General features: G+C 36.4%; 1 protein-coding gene across 1 annotated transcript in view; it reads left to right on the top strand.

Annotated features, from left to right (window-relative positions):
• The window catches only part of PHKA1 (phosphorylase kinase regulatory subunit alpha 1), a 139718-nt gene that overhangs the window by 56264 nt on the left and 66651 nt on the right, over window positions 1-16803 (top strand). Inside the window, 4 exon segments of the mRNA XM_047716007.1 lie at window positions 485-580; window positions 1488-1595; window positions 3551-3629; window positions 10244-10378. Coding sequence (XP_047571963.1) covers window positions 485-580; window positions 1488-1595; window positions 3551-3629; window positions 10244-10378 — 418 coding nt within the window.

Below are 16803 nucleotides of genomic sequence, written 5' to 3' on the forward strand. Positions count from 1 at the left end.
TAAGAAGCTATATTTTGAGTAGTAGATAAAAACAGGCCAGTGGAGGCAGGCTGACTCGGGCTCAAATCCAGGCTCAACCTTATACTTGTTGTGTGATCTTCTACAAATTCATAACCTCTTTGAGCCTTATTTTTACTTTTTTCAGTAAAAAGGCTTTAATTGCATATACCTCCTTGGATGGTTATTAAAATTAAAGGTGTTATATGCAACTAATGAATCATTGACCATAACATCAAAAACGAATGATGTGTTATATGTTGGCTAATTGAATTTAAATTGAAAAAATTAAATGTGTTAAAGCACACAAAATTTCTAGCATAGTATCTGGCCTGTAATACACATTTAGTAAATGCTACTCTCCTTTCTTCTCCCTTGCCCTAGGTGAATATGCTCCTTTGCAATAGGAAGTTCTTTGGCTATAACCCTCCCTGAGATCCCCAAAGGAAACTCTATAAACCTTTTTTTCCCTTTCTTTTATTTACAGGTTCAAGAATACAGAGAGGCTCTTGAAGCAGTCCTCATCAAGGGCAAAAATGGAGTCCCACTTCTGCCAGAGCTGTACAGTGTTCCTCCAGACAGGGTGAGTTGGACATGCCTTCGTAACATGGAGCTGGGAGAAAGAGGGCCATACCTCAATGGGACTGTTCCATTTGGGTCAAATAATTTCTAATTTTCTGACTTTAATGTTCTCAAAGTGAGTCTTTTGGTATAAGATGATGAAAATATGATTTAGGCCTTTGAAAATAAATTTTTAAAGCAGTCTCAGGTATGGTGCCATTGCATAGTGAGACAAGGGCAAGACCAAACATGACAATGGTAGTTTCATGGGTGTGTTACTTATCCTCAAACTCATCAAGATGTATACATTAAATATATAGGGCCTTTTTATATGTCAACCATACCTCAGTTTTCAAAAATTAATTCTTCAGAGATTAATTAAAAAAAAAACTTAAGGCTGAGAGTGATACAGAGCTCAGTAGGCAGAACTAGAGTGAAGTTCTGTGTGAACTCTCAGGATTGGTATTCTCTGCTTTGAGGCCAGTAATCTGGGATTGTTTACAACATACTTGTATGTCTTCATTTTCCTGCAATGCCATTTGGGAGCACCCTTGTTCGTCTTCTCCATTCCAAAGAAGCATTAGCCATGGGAGAGTCTCTGTCTTCCATTCAGGTGGAGATGGATGGAATAAGCTCCTAGCAGCATCAGCAGCAGCATCTGAGAGCTTGTTAGAAATGCATTTCTTGGGCCTTTCTCCACACCTACTCAGTCAGAATATGCCTTTGGACAAAATCCTCAGGTGATTTGTATGTATACACATTTAGAGGAGCCTTTCCCTAGACTGGAGTCATAGGGCTTGACTTTTCAGTGCATTGTATTTGTAACTGTTCTTTAGGGTATGAGTCACAATCCAGATTCAGCCTTTTTGTTGTCCAGTATCTTTAACCTTCCATCACCTTTTGTGTGGCTTCTTTATCTTTTCTTTTAGGTTGACGAGGAATATCAAAATCCTCACACTGTGGACCGGGTCCCCATGGGCAAGTTGCCACATATGTGGGGTCAGTCTCTGTACATCTTAGGAAGCTTGATGGCAGAGGTAAGGGGAAACTTCAAGGCACTTCCACTTTTTTTCTTCTTCAGTCATTATAATAATCAGATTTGTGAGTAGCTCATTAAATCTGGATCTTTCTTTTGTCCTTTATATTCTGCCTCAATTATATCTTTTCCTCCAGGTCAGATCCTTAGAGTGGAAGCATACCAATCCTTGACTAAAATCTTTTCCCCCTGGCAACCATGTCTCTCATACCTCCCAGGGCATCTTACTTTGGCACCGGACTTGGAGCTGCTCTCCGATCAGGGACTAGATCTTGCCCTTTCAGAACAGCACCCCCAGCCCCCAGTGCTTTGCCTGGTGATTGATGCATGCACTGTGCTTAGATGGTAATGATGACTGATAATGGATTTAAGTATTAACTTTTTCAAGCAGTATAATGTTTCCTTATTTAATTGAATAAACTGATTAGATAATTTTAGGTACCATGAAAAGTGGTTGGGAACATAATTTTTAAAAATTTATTGTTTGTATACTTTTTGCTGTGGGGCTTTTTAAATGTTTTTTATGTTAAATTCAGTTGAAATAACACCTTTTTGCCTTTTTTAAAAAAAGATTTATTTATTTCTTTACTTGAGAGAGAGCACTCGTGTGTAAGTAGGGGGCAGGGCAGAGGGAGAGGTAGAGAAATCCTTAAGCAGATTTCCTGCTGAATGTGGAGCGCCACACAGGGCTTGATCCCAGGACCCCAAGATCATGACTTGAGCCGAAATCAAGAGTCAGATGCTCAATGACTGAGCCACCCAGGTGCCCCTTGGTTGAAACAGCTCTTAGTGAAGCACTTGGGAATTTCGTACTTAATGTCCAGCTTATTTTTGATATTGTGAGCTATAGTAAGGGCTCTCTTTCTCAAAGTTTTCCAGATTTATAGACAAATCTATTTCCCCATTGTAGGTTCTTATGGTAACCTATAAGTGAGGCTCCTAGAAGATCCGAGGAGCTATCCTTTCTGAGCCAGATTCTTTGACCTGTTTATGTATGACTGTTTATTTTCTGCAGCTGTTTTTTGTTCACTCTGTTTTGGATTTTTTTTCTCAGTTTTATTGAGGTATAATTGACATACATTAATGTGAATTTCAGGTATACAGCATAAAGGTTTGATTATCTTTAGTTGATATTATGAGTAATATAGCAATAATGAGCAGAAAGATCTGCTTAAAGTAATCCTGACCTGATGACATTCTCATTAAATTAAATGTGTGAAAAAGGAGGAGGTGAATGGTGTTTTTAAGGTAAAATGGGTGAATTCATCCCATTTCATCAAGGACAGAAATTCAAGTCAAAAGGTATCTGCTGGAGCGCCTGGGTGGCACAGTCAGTTGAGCATCTGACTCTTCGGTTTTGGCTCAGGTTATAATCTCAGTGTCCTAGGATCGAGCCCCACATTGGACTCTGTGCTCAGCCCGGAGTCTGCTGGAGATTCTCTCCCTCTCCCTCTGCTCTTCCCCCTACTTACTCTCTCTCTCTCTCTCTCTCTCTCTCTCTCACAAATAAATAAATATTTCAAAAAAAAGATATCTGCTGATCAGAAAGTATAGCAGTCCCATGAACAAATGAGAAAACAACAAGACTTAAATTATTGATGATAAGCATTGTGGTCTGATTGTCTGATTATATACATCCAGAGAAGGTGGAGGTATAACTAAAAAAAAAAAAAAAAAAAACAAAACAAAAACAAACCAAAAAAAACCTTTCTGCTTGTCACTTGTATTTCCAACAAAGAACTTGTTGCCACCACTCGAAATTAATCCAGAAGAAATTAATTTGAATGTGAATTCGGGGTTCAGACATTTTTTATATAGTGAAGTTATTTGTTTCCTTTCCATACCTGCCTCTCACATGTTAAAGGGCAGGTTTTTGGCACAGGTACATTGTTTCTCCTCAAACATTAGCTTTTTCTTTGAGAAATAATAATCTGTCTTTTTATGGTTTTTCTTTAGGGATTTTTAGCTCCTGGAGAAATTGATCCCCTAAATCGAAGGTTTTCTACGGTACCAAAGCCAGATGTTGTGGTTCAAGGTATGGATTTTTATTCCCAGCAGCAGAAACTTTATATTAACGATCTGTTTTGGACTAGTAAATGAAGGCTTTGTTGTTTATCATTGGTTTTGTTAGGCTTCAAAAAGTATACAATGAACTCAGTTCTTTTTGGTTTCAAGATTGCTATTAATCAAGAAAAAAATGCTTTGTAAGTGATGTTGACATTCTTAACCACTTATTACTTCTAGAAACTCTTTTTAGTTGTCATGATATTGTAGCCTTTAGATTCTCTCTTTCTGAACATTCCTTCTGTGCTTTTTCTGTTAATACTCCTTTCTTCTCAGGCCCTTTTAATGGTTGTATACTTAACCTTACATTGTTGTCTCTGTATTTACACTCTATGTTAGTTTGCTTGTGCTGCATCCTTCAAAATACATTTGCTTCCATGGATCCAACTATTCCTTCTTTGGAGAGTACTGAAAACCTTTATTTTCTGTTCCTAACAATTTAAATTTTGAGGTATCTACTCTATGCAAAACACTGAGCTAAGGTCTATAAATTCAAGTCCCAATATCTATGAAACATCTTTATCACTGATACTTCAAATGTAAAACTGATCTCTTTTGTCTCCATCCCATCCTTTCCCCTCTCTCATGATAAGTAGATCTTTCTACCTTCCTTATATCTTGTCGCGACCCTCACTATTATTTTAGTCTCCTAGGATATAAAGTTCCAAGTGATTTTTAAAATTATTTTTATTAACATAAAATGTATTGTTTGCACCAGGGATACAGGTCTGTGACTCATCAGGCTTATACATTTCACAGCACTCACCATAGCACATACCCTCCCCAATGTCCATAACCCAACCACCCTATCCCTATACCCCCCACCCCCAGCAACCCTCAGTTTATTTTGTGAGATTAAGAGTCTCTTATGGTTTGTCTCCCTCCCAATCCCATCTTGTTTCATTTTTTCCTTCTTGACTCTCCAGCGACACAATCCAGTACTAAGCTCCTATAAAATGTCTCTGGTCACTTGACTTCTGGGTTGGTGCTATATGGGAAATAATCCTGTGTATTTTATTCTTCCCTTCCCATAAGACACTTTGTTCTCCTTTGAGGCTTATGCCATCTGGCTGTATTGATCTCCTGGTTGCTCTAATTCATTCATTTAGCATACAGCCTTCCTCTTCTTCCCCAATTCCTGCCATAGTGCTAGATTTCAGCATCATAATAAGTACTAACATTTTAGCCTCAAAATTCTTGGATACCCATAAACCTAGTGGCCTTTCCCTCCACCTCTATGTTATCCACTCATTTTGAGGACCAAACTTTAGAACTATTCCACCTCATATATCTCCCATTCCAGAAAATTCCAGTTTATGGTCATAGCTATACATTATTTCAGTTTTCTTTTTCTGGCCCGTGGCACTGTATCTATTGTCTCTGAGTCTGCTCTTCCCTATTTGTTGATCATTTAAATATCTTAATCACCCACGCACCATAATTCTACTATACCCACCAGAAAAAACATAGCCCCATGTCAATCTTATAGTCTGCATTTTCTTTTTCTATTTTTTTAATTTTAATTCCAATATAGTTAACATACAATGTTATATTAGAATCAGATGTACAATATAGTGAATCAACCATTCTATACCTTACTCAGTGCTCATCACAATAAATGTACTCTTTAATCCCCATCACCTATTTCAACCATTCCCCCCACCACCACCAAGCTCCCCTCTGGTAACCATCAGTTTTTCTCTATAGTCTCTTTCTTGGTTTGTCTCTCTCTTTTTCCTTTGCTTCTTATTTCTTAAATTCCATGTATTAGTAAAATCATATGGTATTTCATATATATTTTTTATATGTACATGTATACCACCTCTTCTTTATTCACTATCAATAGACATTTGGCTGCTTCTATAATGTTGCTATTGTAGATAATACAGCCATAACATAAGGGTGCATATATCCCTTTGAACTAGTATTTTTATATTCTTTGGTTGAATACCCAGTAGTGTGATTAAGGGGTCTTTGGATAGTTCTATTTTTAACTTTTTAAGGAAACTCCATACTGTTTTCCACAGTAGCTACAGCAGTTTGCATTCCCACCAACAGTGTAAGAGCATTTTTTCTCCACATCTCAACAACACTTGTTGTTTCTTATGTTTTTTATTTTAGCCATTCTGACTGGTGTGAGGTGATTATATCATTGTAGGTTTGCTTTGCATTTCCCCGAAGATGAATGATGTTGAGCATCTTTTCATGTGTCTGGTAGCCATCTGGATGTCTTCTTTGGAGAAATGTCTGTTTATGTCTTCTGCCCATTTTTTAATTGGATTATGTGTTTTTTGGGTGTTGACTTATATCAGTTCTTTATATATTTTTATACTAACCCTTTATCAGATATATCATTTGCAAATATCCTCTCCCATTCAGTAGCTTGTCTTTTAGCTTTGCTGTACAGAAGCTTCTTATTTTGAGGTAGTTACAATAGTTTATTTTTGCTTTTGTTTCCCTTGCCTTCGCAAACATATCTAGAGAGAAGTTGCTCTGGCCTAGGTCAAAGAGGTTGCTGCCTGTGTGCTCCTCTAGGATTTTGATAGTTTCCTGTCTCGAATTTAGGTCTTTAATCCATTTTGAGTTTATTTTTTTTGTATGGCATAAGAAAGCGATCCAGTTCCATTCTTTTGCATGTAGCCATCCAGCTTTCCCAGTGCCATTTATTAAAGAAACTGTTTTTCCCATTGGATATTCTTTCCTCCTTTGTTGAAGATTAATTGACCATATAGTTGAGTTTATTTCTGAGCTTTCTATTCTGTTCTACTGATCTATGTGTCTATTTTTATGCTAGTACCATACTGTTTTGATTACAAGAGCTTTGTAATACAACTTGGAGTCTGGAATTGTGATACCTCCCATTTTGTTTTTCTTTTTTTGAGTTTGACTTGCCTATTTGGGGTCTTTTGTGGTTCCATGCAAATTTTAGGATTGTTTGTTCTTGTTCTGTGAAAAATGCTGTAGGTATTTTGATAGGGACAGCATTAAATATCTAGATTGCTTTGGATAGTATAGATATTTGAACAATATGTGTTCTTCTAAGCCATGAGCATGGAATGTCTTTCAGTTTCTTTGCATCATCTTGAATTTCTTTCATCAGTGTTTTAGGTTTTCAGAGTATAAGTCTTTTACCTTTTCAGAGTATAAGTCTTTTACCTTTTTGGTTAAGTTTAGTCATAGATATTTTATTATTCTTGGTGAAATTGTAAAAGGGACTGTTTTCTTAATTTCATTTTCTGTAGCTTCGTTGTTAGTGTAGAGCGATGCAACAGATTTCTGTGCATTGATTTTGTGTCCTGCGACTTTTCTGAATTCATTTATCAGTTCTAGTAGTTTTTTGGTGGAGTCTTTAGGGTTTCTATATAGAGTATCATGTCATCTGCAAATACTGAAAATTTTATTTCTTCCTTACCAATTTGGATGCCTTTTATTTTTGTTGTCTGATCACTATAGCTAGGACTATCCAGTACTATGTTGTATAAAACTGGTAAGGGTGGACATCCTTATCTTTTTATTGACCTTAGGGGAAAAGCTCTCAGTTCATCCCCACTAAGGATGATGTTAACTATAAGTTTTTCATAAATGGTCTTTATTATGTTAAGGTATGTTTCTTCTAAACCTATTTGGTTGAGGGTTTTTTTTTTTAATCATAAATGGATATTATACTCTGTCAAATGCTTTTTTTTAAATTTTTTTTTAAGATTTTATTTATTTGACAGAGAGAGAGAGATCACAAGTAGGTGAAGAGGCAGGCAGAGAGAGAGAGAGAGGAGGAAGCAGGCTCCCCACTGAGCAGAGAGCCCGATACGGGGCTCGATCCCAGGACCCTGGGATCATGACCTGAGCTGAAGGCAGAGGCTTTAACCCACTGAGCCACCCAGGTGCCCCTCAAATGCTTTTTTTTTTTTTTTGCATTTATTGAAATGGTCATATGGTTCTTATCCTTCCTCCTACTGATGTGGTGTATCACATTGATTGATTTGCAAATATTGAACCATGCTTGCCTCCCAGGAATAAATCCCAATTGATCATGGTAAATGGTTTTTTAATGCATTTTTAGATTCGGTTTGCTAATATTTTGTTGAGGATTTTTGCATGTATATTTATGAGAGATACTGGCCTCTAGTTCTCTTCTTGTGGTGTCCTCATCTGGTTTGGGTATTATGGTGATACTAGCCTCACAGAATGAATTTGGAAGTTTTCTTCCTCTTCTAACTTTCAGAAAAGTTTGAGAAGAATACATATTAACTCTTCTTTAAATGTTTGGTAAAATTCACTTGTGAAGTCCTCTGGTCCTGGACTAAATGTGTAGTAGAATTCGCTTGTGAAGCCCTCTGGTCCTGGACCTTTTGTTTGTTGGGTTTATTTGGTTACTGATCAGTTTCATTGCTAGTAGTTGGTCTGTTCAAATTTACTATTTCTTCCTGCTTCAGTTTTGGTAGGTTATATACTCCTAATGTATCCATTTCTTCTAACTTGTCCAGATTGTTGTCATATAGTTTTTCATAATGTTTTCTTACAATCCTTCATATTTCTGTGGGTGTCGATTGTTATTTCTCCTCTTTCATTTCTGATTTTCTTTGTTTGGGTCTTTCCTCTTCTTTTCATGATAAGTCTGGGTAGAGGTCTATCAATTTTGTTGTTCTTTTCAAAGGACCGGCTCCTGCTTTCATTGTTCTGTTCTATTCTTTTTTCAGTTTGTATATCATTTATTTCTGCTCTAATCTTCATTATTTCCTTCTGTCTGTTGGTTTCAGGTTTTGTTTGTTCTTTTTCTAGCTCCTGTAAGTGTAAAGTTAGGTTGTTTATTTGAGATTTTTCTTGCTGTCAACATCCCTCTTAGAACCATTTTTGCTGCATCCCAAAGATTTTGGACCATTGTGTTTTCATTTTCATTTGTTTCCATGGAATTTTTTTTTAAGATTTTATTTATTTATTTGACAGAAATCACAAGTAGGCAGAGAAGCAGGCAGAGAGAGAGGAAGAAGCAGACTCCCTGCTGAGCAGAGAGCCCAATGCGGGGCTCGATCCCAGAACCCTGAGATCATGACCTGAGCCAAAAGGCAAAGGCTTTAACCCACTGAGCCACCCAGGCACCCCTCCATGGAATTTTTTATTTCTTCTTTGATTTCCTAGTGGAACCATTCATTATTTAGTAGCATGTTATTTAATCTCCATGTATTTATGCTCTTTCTAAATTTTTTCTTGTGGTTGATTTCTAGTTTCATAGTGTTGTGGTCAGAAAAGGTGCCTGGTATGACTTCAACCTTTTTAAATTTGTTGAGACTTATTTTGTGGCCTAACATGTGATCTCTTCTGGAGGATGTTCCATATGAACTTGAGAAGAATGTGTATTCTCATGTTTTAGGATGGAGTGTTCCGAAAATATCTGTTAAATCCTTATGGTCCAGTGTATCATTTACAAGCACTGTTTCCTTGTTGATTTTCTGTTTGGATGAACTGTCCATTGAAGTAAGTGGGGTGGTAAAGTCCCCTACTATTACTGTATTCCTGTCAGTTCCTTTATGTTTGTTATTAATAGTTTAATGTTTTTGGGTGTTCAATGTTTGGTGTATAAATATTTATAACTGTCATGTCCTGTTTTGGACTGTCCCCTTTATTATTAAATAGTGTCCTTCTTTGTCACTTGTTACAACCTTTGTTTTAAAGTCTAGTTTGTCTGATATAAATATTGTTACCTTAGCTTCCTTTTGACCTCTATTTGCATGATAAATGTTTCCCTATACCTTCACTTTTAATCTGCAGGTGTCTTTGGGTCTAAAAGGGGTCTCTTATAGGCAGCTTATAGATGGGTCTTGTTTTTTTATCCATCCTGTCACCCTATGTCTTTTTTTTTTCTTTTTTAAAGATTTTATTTATTTATTTGACAGAGAGAGATCACAAGCAGGCAGAGAGGCAGGCAGAGAGAGAGGAGGAAGCAGGCTCCCTGCTGAGCAGAGAGCCCGATGCGGGGCTCGATCCCAGCACCCTGAGATCATGACCTGAGCCGAAGGCAGCGGCTTAACCCACTGAGCCACCCAGGCGCCCCCACCCTATGTCTTTTGATTGGAGCATTTAGTCTATTTACTTTTAAAGTACTTAGTTAGATATGTATTTATTGCCTTTTGGTTACTTGTTCTGTGGTTGTTTTTGTAGTTTTTCTCTGATCCTTTCTTCTCTTGCCTTCTTTCATGGTTTGTTGCCTTTCTTTAGTGATATACTTGGGTTCCTTTCTCTTTATTGTTTGCGTATCTATTAGTGGTTTTGGATTTGCAATTATCTTTTCCCCCTATTTAAATGTGGAATCTCAGGTATAAAGAGTATGGCATTCTCTAGGAGCACCTTGCACTTAGCCAAAAAAGCAGAATCTAATACTTCAGGCATGAGTCCTTTTTCCTTTTCCATTTAGATAATTGTGTTATGTACCTAGCATGATACTTGTTTCATCAAAGTTCCTCAATAACTGTTAATTTCCTCCCATTTTCATTCTCTTCCCTTCAAAAGAAATTATGTGGCTTGAGAGATTTTTTAGGTTCCTATTGAAATAAAAGTTTCTGTTGACCTCATCTTCTTTCCTTCCTGTAGTTTCCATTCTAGCCGAGACAGAAGAAATCAAGGCCATTTTGAAGGACAAGGGGATTGATGTGGAGACCATTGCTGAGGTATATCCTATCAGAGTACAACCAGCCCGTATTCTCAGCCACATTTATTCCAGCCTAGGTAAGGAGATCGGCCTTAATAATCAGTCATTATAATAATCAAAGCATTATTCGGTACAGGCTGGTTTCTTTTCTTTTTAATCTTGTACTGCTTTATTAAACTGGATCTGAGAAGGAATTCAGAGTCTCTGGAACCTAAGTTTCTAACCCAGTATATCCTGAGCAAGCTTGATAATTTTGAATGTGTTTATGAATCCAGTATATAGGGTGTGACTGTTAGCAAACAATACTGTGTCTTCATTCCAAGTGCATGCTTAACTAACATGTTCTCCCCTTTCTTGAGGCATATATTTCCATTCTGAATACATGTTAATTTTATGTAAAGCAATAGCCAAGGAACGTTTTTTTAGGTCTTTTATACCATGTCATGTAATGAATTGGTTGACAATATTACAAAATTCCACTTAATCTAATACTTATTTTGATTATTACTCAATTTTTATCTAATTTATTAAACTTAATGATAGACACATTAAGCAGATTACTACAAATTACAAAGTTATACAGTTTATTACAAATTTGACATTAAACCAATCACTGCACCATTAATTTAAAAAAAAGGCTCTGCAAATTTCAAAACTACTTTTGTGGAAGACTGATTAATGGCCCCCAAAAGCATATAGGTCCTAATTCGTGGAACCTATGAATATTACCTTATATAGCAAAAGAGACTTTGCAGGTATGATTAATGTAAGGAGCTCAAGATGAGGAGGATTGTCCTGGATTTTCCAGGTAGACCTTAAACGTAATCACAAGTATCCTTATAAAAGGAAAGCAGAGGGAATTCAGACGATAAAAGGCAGTGACAACAGAAACAAGAGATTGGAGTGATGTAGCTATGAGCCAAAGATATCCAAGGAATGCCCAGCCCCTAGAAGTTAGAATTGGCAAGGAAGAGACTCTCTCCTGGAGATTCCAGAAGAAACCAGCCCTGTTGACACCTTGATTTTGTTTTTAGTCCTGAAAGACTCATTTTGGGCTTCTGACCTCCAAAATTGTAAGAAAAGAAATAGGTGTTGCTTTAAGCCACTGAGTTTGTAGTACTTTATTAACAGCAGGAATAGGAAGGTAATACAGATTTTGGTACTAGGAAGTGGGGTGATACTGTAACAAATTTCTAAAAAATGTGAAGTGGCTTTGAAATCAGGTAATGAATAGAGGCTGAGAGAATTTTGAGTCACATGATAGAAAAAGTCGATACTGCTTTAAACAAACTGTTGGTAGAAATAAGGATGCTAAAGGCATGGCCAGTGAGGGCTCAGAAAGAAATTAGAAACATGTTATTGCAAACTTAAGGAAAAGGATCCTTGTTGTAGTGACAGAAGGATTGTTCGCTGAGTTGTGTCCTGTTTTATGTGGAAAACACAACTATAAATTATGAACTTGGATATTAAGGAGATTTTCAAGCAAAGTGTTGAAATCATGGCCTGGCTTTTCCTTGCTGCTTATAGTAAAAATGCAAGAAGGAAAGACTATTGAGGGAAGAACAGTTAAGCAAAAAGGAACCAGGACTTGATGAAATCTTAGATTGGAAAAGATGATAAAATTAGTAGGAGATTTGTTATCAGGAAAGCATGCTCTGGAAAAAAGATCAAGAATATAGCTGGACAACCTTCTTCTAGTGCTTCAGAAAGATCAAAAGATCAGTATGTTCATTCACACAGTGGGCTGTTTGAAGAGATAAGGTTGTGACTCATGGATTCCCTCAACCACATTAGCAGAATCTAGGGATAGAGATATGATTATCCAGGACAGATCTTAGGGAGGACCCTCTTGTCTAATGCAGTGAGCTTCCATGACATATATGCAGTACCCACAAAGTTTTTGAGAATGTTATATGTGCAGAAACACGGCCAAATTGGACTGAACTGGACAGAGGACAAGATTAAAGATGGATATTGGACTCCCAAAGTTATATAGCCAGGAAGCAGGCTGATAAAACTGCTAAGCTATGAACAAGTGCTATTCTTTAAGAAAAAGGAAGGATGACTTCAAGGGAGGTGTCTTGCACCCAGAGGGTAGAGCCTCAAACCACAGAGGATTACTACCATGCCTTGAAACATAATGGAGTTTGCCCAGTTGGATTTTAAAACTGTTTGGGGCTACTGACTCCTTCTTTCCATTTTCTCCTGTTTGGAATGAGAATGTCTATAATTTGTATTGTACCCCTGTATTTTTAGAGAATATAACTTGTTTTCTAGTTTCAGAGGTCCACAGATGGAAATGAATTTTGCCTTAGGACATATCATACCCAAATCCTCATCCATACCTGATTTAGCTGATGAGAATTGGGGCTTTTATAAATAACGATATTTAGAAGAGATTTTTGGACCAGTTGATGCTGTAATGTGTTGAGAGTTTGCAGAATGTTGGAATGGGATGAATGCACTTTGTAAGTGGGAGGTATATGAATCTGTAGGAGCCAGGGGATGAACTATGGAAGGCTAAAAAATGGTCCCCAAAGATATCCAGGCCCTACTCCCTGGAACCTGTGAATGTTACCATATATATCAAAGGGGGATTTACAAGTGTGATTAAATTAAAGAGATTGAGATGGGAGGATTAGTCTCAGTTATCCAGGTGGGCCCTAAATGTAATCTCAAGTGTCCTATATATGAGAGGGAGCCAAAGGAAGATCTGCCTATAGAAGTACATGTGAGGAGAGAAGCAAGAGATTGAAGTGATAAGCTACTAGCCTTATCCTCTAGAAGTTGGAATAGACAAGGAACAGATTCTCCCCTCGAGCCTCCAGAAGGAACCAGCCCTGCTGATATTTTATTTTATCTTATAATATCCATAAGGCCTATTTTGGACTTTTGACTTTCAGAGATGTAAGAGTTTCAATGTGTGTTATTTTAAGCCACTAAGTTTGTAGTAATTTGTTATATCACCAGTTAGAAATTAATACAATCTTAAATCAAGCCACAAAAGGGCAAATTTATAAATAAAGATTATATCCTAGATAATGGATTATCACTTACAAACCCAAAGCCTACTTTGTTTGTGTGTGTGTGTGTGTGTGTGTGTGTGTGTGTATACTTTCTTTGTATATGTGTGTGTGTGTACTTTTCTTCTCCTCCAAGAATGGTCTCTTAGTAATTACAGCCAAGTCAAATCTTGCCCAGCTCAAAACCAGTCAGTTGCTTTCCCATTTTACTAACACCTACTTCAGACACTCAGTTTCTACAGCCATTATGTAAATCTCAGTTGAGATGGAATCAACCAAGGAGGAAAGGACCAACAGTCAGAGGTGACTTTTCTCTGTGTCTCCTAAACACTCATATGCCAAGAGAGCCTTAACTCCCAGAGCTATTAAAATTACATCTGACTTTAGGAACATACTAATTTCCCCCTTCTTCCATCCTAGCTATAATGTACAAAATTCCTTTTCTTTTAATTCAAGTGCAAATTTGAAATTTCCTAAAGAAACTTTACTTTAAAAAATGGGAAACTTAATATAAACACATAGAAATTAACAAGTTTATTGAGTATATATCTCAGCTCCTAATTAATTTCTGAAATCTAGCCACAGCTTAGCTTGACTATTACAAATACTGAGCCCCTGGTTCCTCTCACTTACTCAGCTCTATCCCAGATAAATTCCGAGTCAAGACTCGAACTCAGAGATTAATTTGAGTTGATTCTTTACAAGATGGGATGGATATTTTAGTCCTTCCTAGAATCTGCTTTCTGTTTTTATCTTCTTGGCCATTCCGTCTAGTCTCAGACTATAATGTGCTTCTAGCTTCTAGATACCAGTCCACTAAATCTGTTGATATCAGGAAGGTATTTCTCTATCTGGCCCAAATCTTATTCCAGGAACAAGTATTAGTTGATTTTCTAGTCACCTTCTTTGCCCCTCTTAGAAGTCTTTGTAGTTTGGAGTTCATGTAAGTCCTACTGGTGCCTTTGACCTGATTCTCTCTGGTTGTCACTCAGAAGATGAGAGGTTAATTATACCCTTGGTTTCTTCGCACTTACTGCTCTAAATTCAGCATGATCTTACAAGGATATAGGTAATTTCCAAGCACTGGGCCATCATTCTTGGAATCGACCTGCATCACATTCACATCACATTTTCCAACAAATTGAAGCAAACTCCTTACTGTTTGCTTTTTCAAAGCCTGCACTTTGTTTAGGGCTTCTGAGTTATTATTTCCTAGTCAAAGGAAATTAAGAATGATGGTCTTAAGTTTAATGAGTGATTAACCATTACAGGACCCTAGTAACAAGCTGCATTTACTTTCCAAATATATTCCTTCATTTACTTCATTCATTTGTTCTTTCATAACAATCTGTTGCTCACTTATTATGTACTAGGCACTGGGCTAGATGCTGTTGGTGACATAGACAAGTAGCCAGCTAATTATAGTACAATATTATAAATGCTATAGTAATGGTGTTATGTATAAAGCACAGGGCAAAGAGGATAGATCTGTCTGGGAAAGTCATAAAAGGCATGATTTGATAACTTATCAAATGGGTGAATCTTCAAAATTTTATCATAGTTACAATTTCACAATAACAAAATTGCTTTAAGCATACATCGAGTGACAACAATAATACAAAAAGAGAGATTTCTTCACCAGGTGTGTTCATATATATGTATATGTTAACTAAATGGGAATGTTTGCCTCACCTCAAATATTGCATTTCATGTATTTCAGTTCCATAATATATTTTTAAAACATTTTTAAAGTACGAGATTAATTGGGGCACCTGGTGGCTCAGATGGTTCCAACTCTTGGTTTTAGCTCAAGTCATTGATCTCATGGTTGTGGGATGGAGCCCCATTGGGTTCCATGTTCATTGGGGCATCTGCTTTTCTCCTCCCTCTCCTTTTGCCCTCCCCCTGCTCACCCATGCTTGCTTACTTGCTCTCTCTCAAATAAATAAATAAATAAATAAATCTTCTTTAACAAAAATATGAGATTAATCAAATTTAGGAACATAAGAACTTCATAAATATTCACTTAGATCTTTATATAATTCTATTTCTTTTCTAATCTGTTAGTGCACATAGATACATTTACAGTTATAGTGTATGCATATTAATTTGTGGTTTTTTTTCACTTACTCTTTCATGTGAGTATTTTTACATACTGAAAGAACTATATATTATTCCATCAAGTTAAACTAATTATTCCCTAATTATAGGGTACTTGAATTGTTTCCAAAGTTTTTGTCATTCTATGAATGCCTTTGTATAGGCTTTCTTATGTATACTTCTGTTTCTTTGGAGTATATTCTCAGAAAAGGGATTCTGGATAAAAAAGTATGGACAACTTTGTAGTTCTTATTTTATGTTGCCAGATTATTCTTTAGAAATACCAACCAATTTTTAGTGGCATCAGTAAATACAAATTATACCTTTTTATTTTTACTACCCCACCAACATTGAATTTTTATCATTTGTTTTTGTTAGATTAGTAGTATTACTACACATACTATTTTAATTGCCTTTCTTTAATTCCCAGTGAGGATATGCATTTCTTCACTTTTGCTCTACTTTTTTTTTGAAGTTGTGTTTCCTATGGCTTGCATATCTAGCAGGATCTGCACGTTTTCATATATAGTTAACAATTCTCTTTTTCCATTTTATTTTATTTCTTTTCAGTGTTCCAGTATTCATTGTTTATGCACCACATCCAGTGCTCCATGCAATACGTGCCCTCCATAATACCCACCACCAGGCCTACCCAATCCCCACCCCCAAAACCCTCAGTTTGTTTCTCAGAGTCCAGTCTCTCATGATTTGCCTCCCCCTCCAATTTCCCCCAACTCACTTCTCCACTCCATCTCCCAATGTCCTCCTTGTTATTCCTTATGGTCGACAAGTAAGTGAAACCATAGGATACTTGACTCTCTCTGCTTGACTTATTTCACTCAGCATAATCTCTTCTTTAAGTATACCTTATGGTAAGTTTTTATTAATGAAGTTTGTAATGTATGTATTTTCTGTTCTGTAACTTTCTTTAGATAATTATTTTCTTGCCTTCATGCAAATTTTTGAACATCAAATACATCCATTTTATCAGATATATCTTTCATTTCTTCAGGAATTATAAATTTATCTCCTAGTTTCATTTGAATAGATGTGCTATTCTCATTCTCTTCAGTTTTCATAAATAGTAAGTTATGATTACAAATTGAAACGTACGTGTTGAATGAAGGGAACTGGAAAGTAGATAAAGGCACAAAGGAAAAGATAAAAGTCACCTATAATTCTAACACTCATAGGAAGCCACTGTTTTTGTTTTAGAGTATTTGCTTCCAGTCATTTATTTTGTAAAATAAATACGCACTTTTTTTTTAGAAAAACGGTGTCAGAAAGAACAGTTTTTGCTATTTGTACTTTGCAACATAATAATAATGTATGATGAACCCTATTATCTTTTTTTAAATAAACTTCTACAACACTATTTT

The sequence above is a fragment of the Lutra lutra genome, chromosome X (genome assembly GCF_902655055.1).
Source record: "Lutra lutra chromosome X, mLutLut1.2, whole genome shotgun sequence".
Taxonomy (NCBI): Eukaryota; Metazoa; Chordata; class Mammalia; order Carnivora; family Mustelidae; genus Lutra; species Lutra lutra.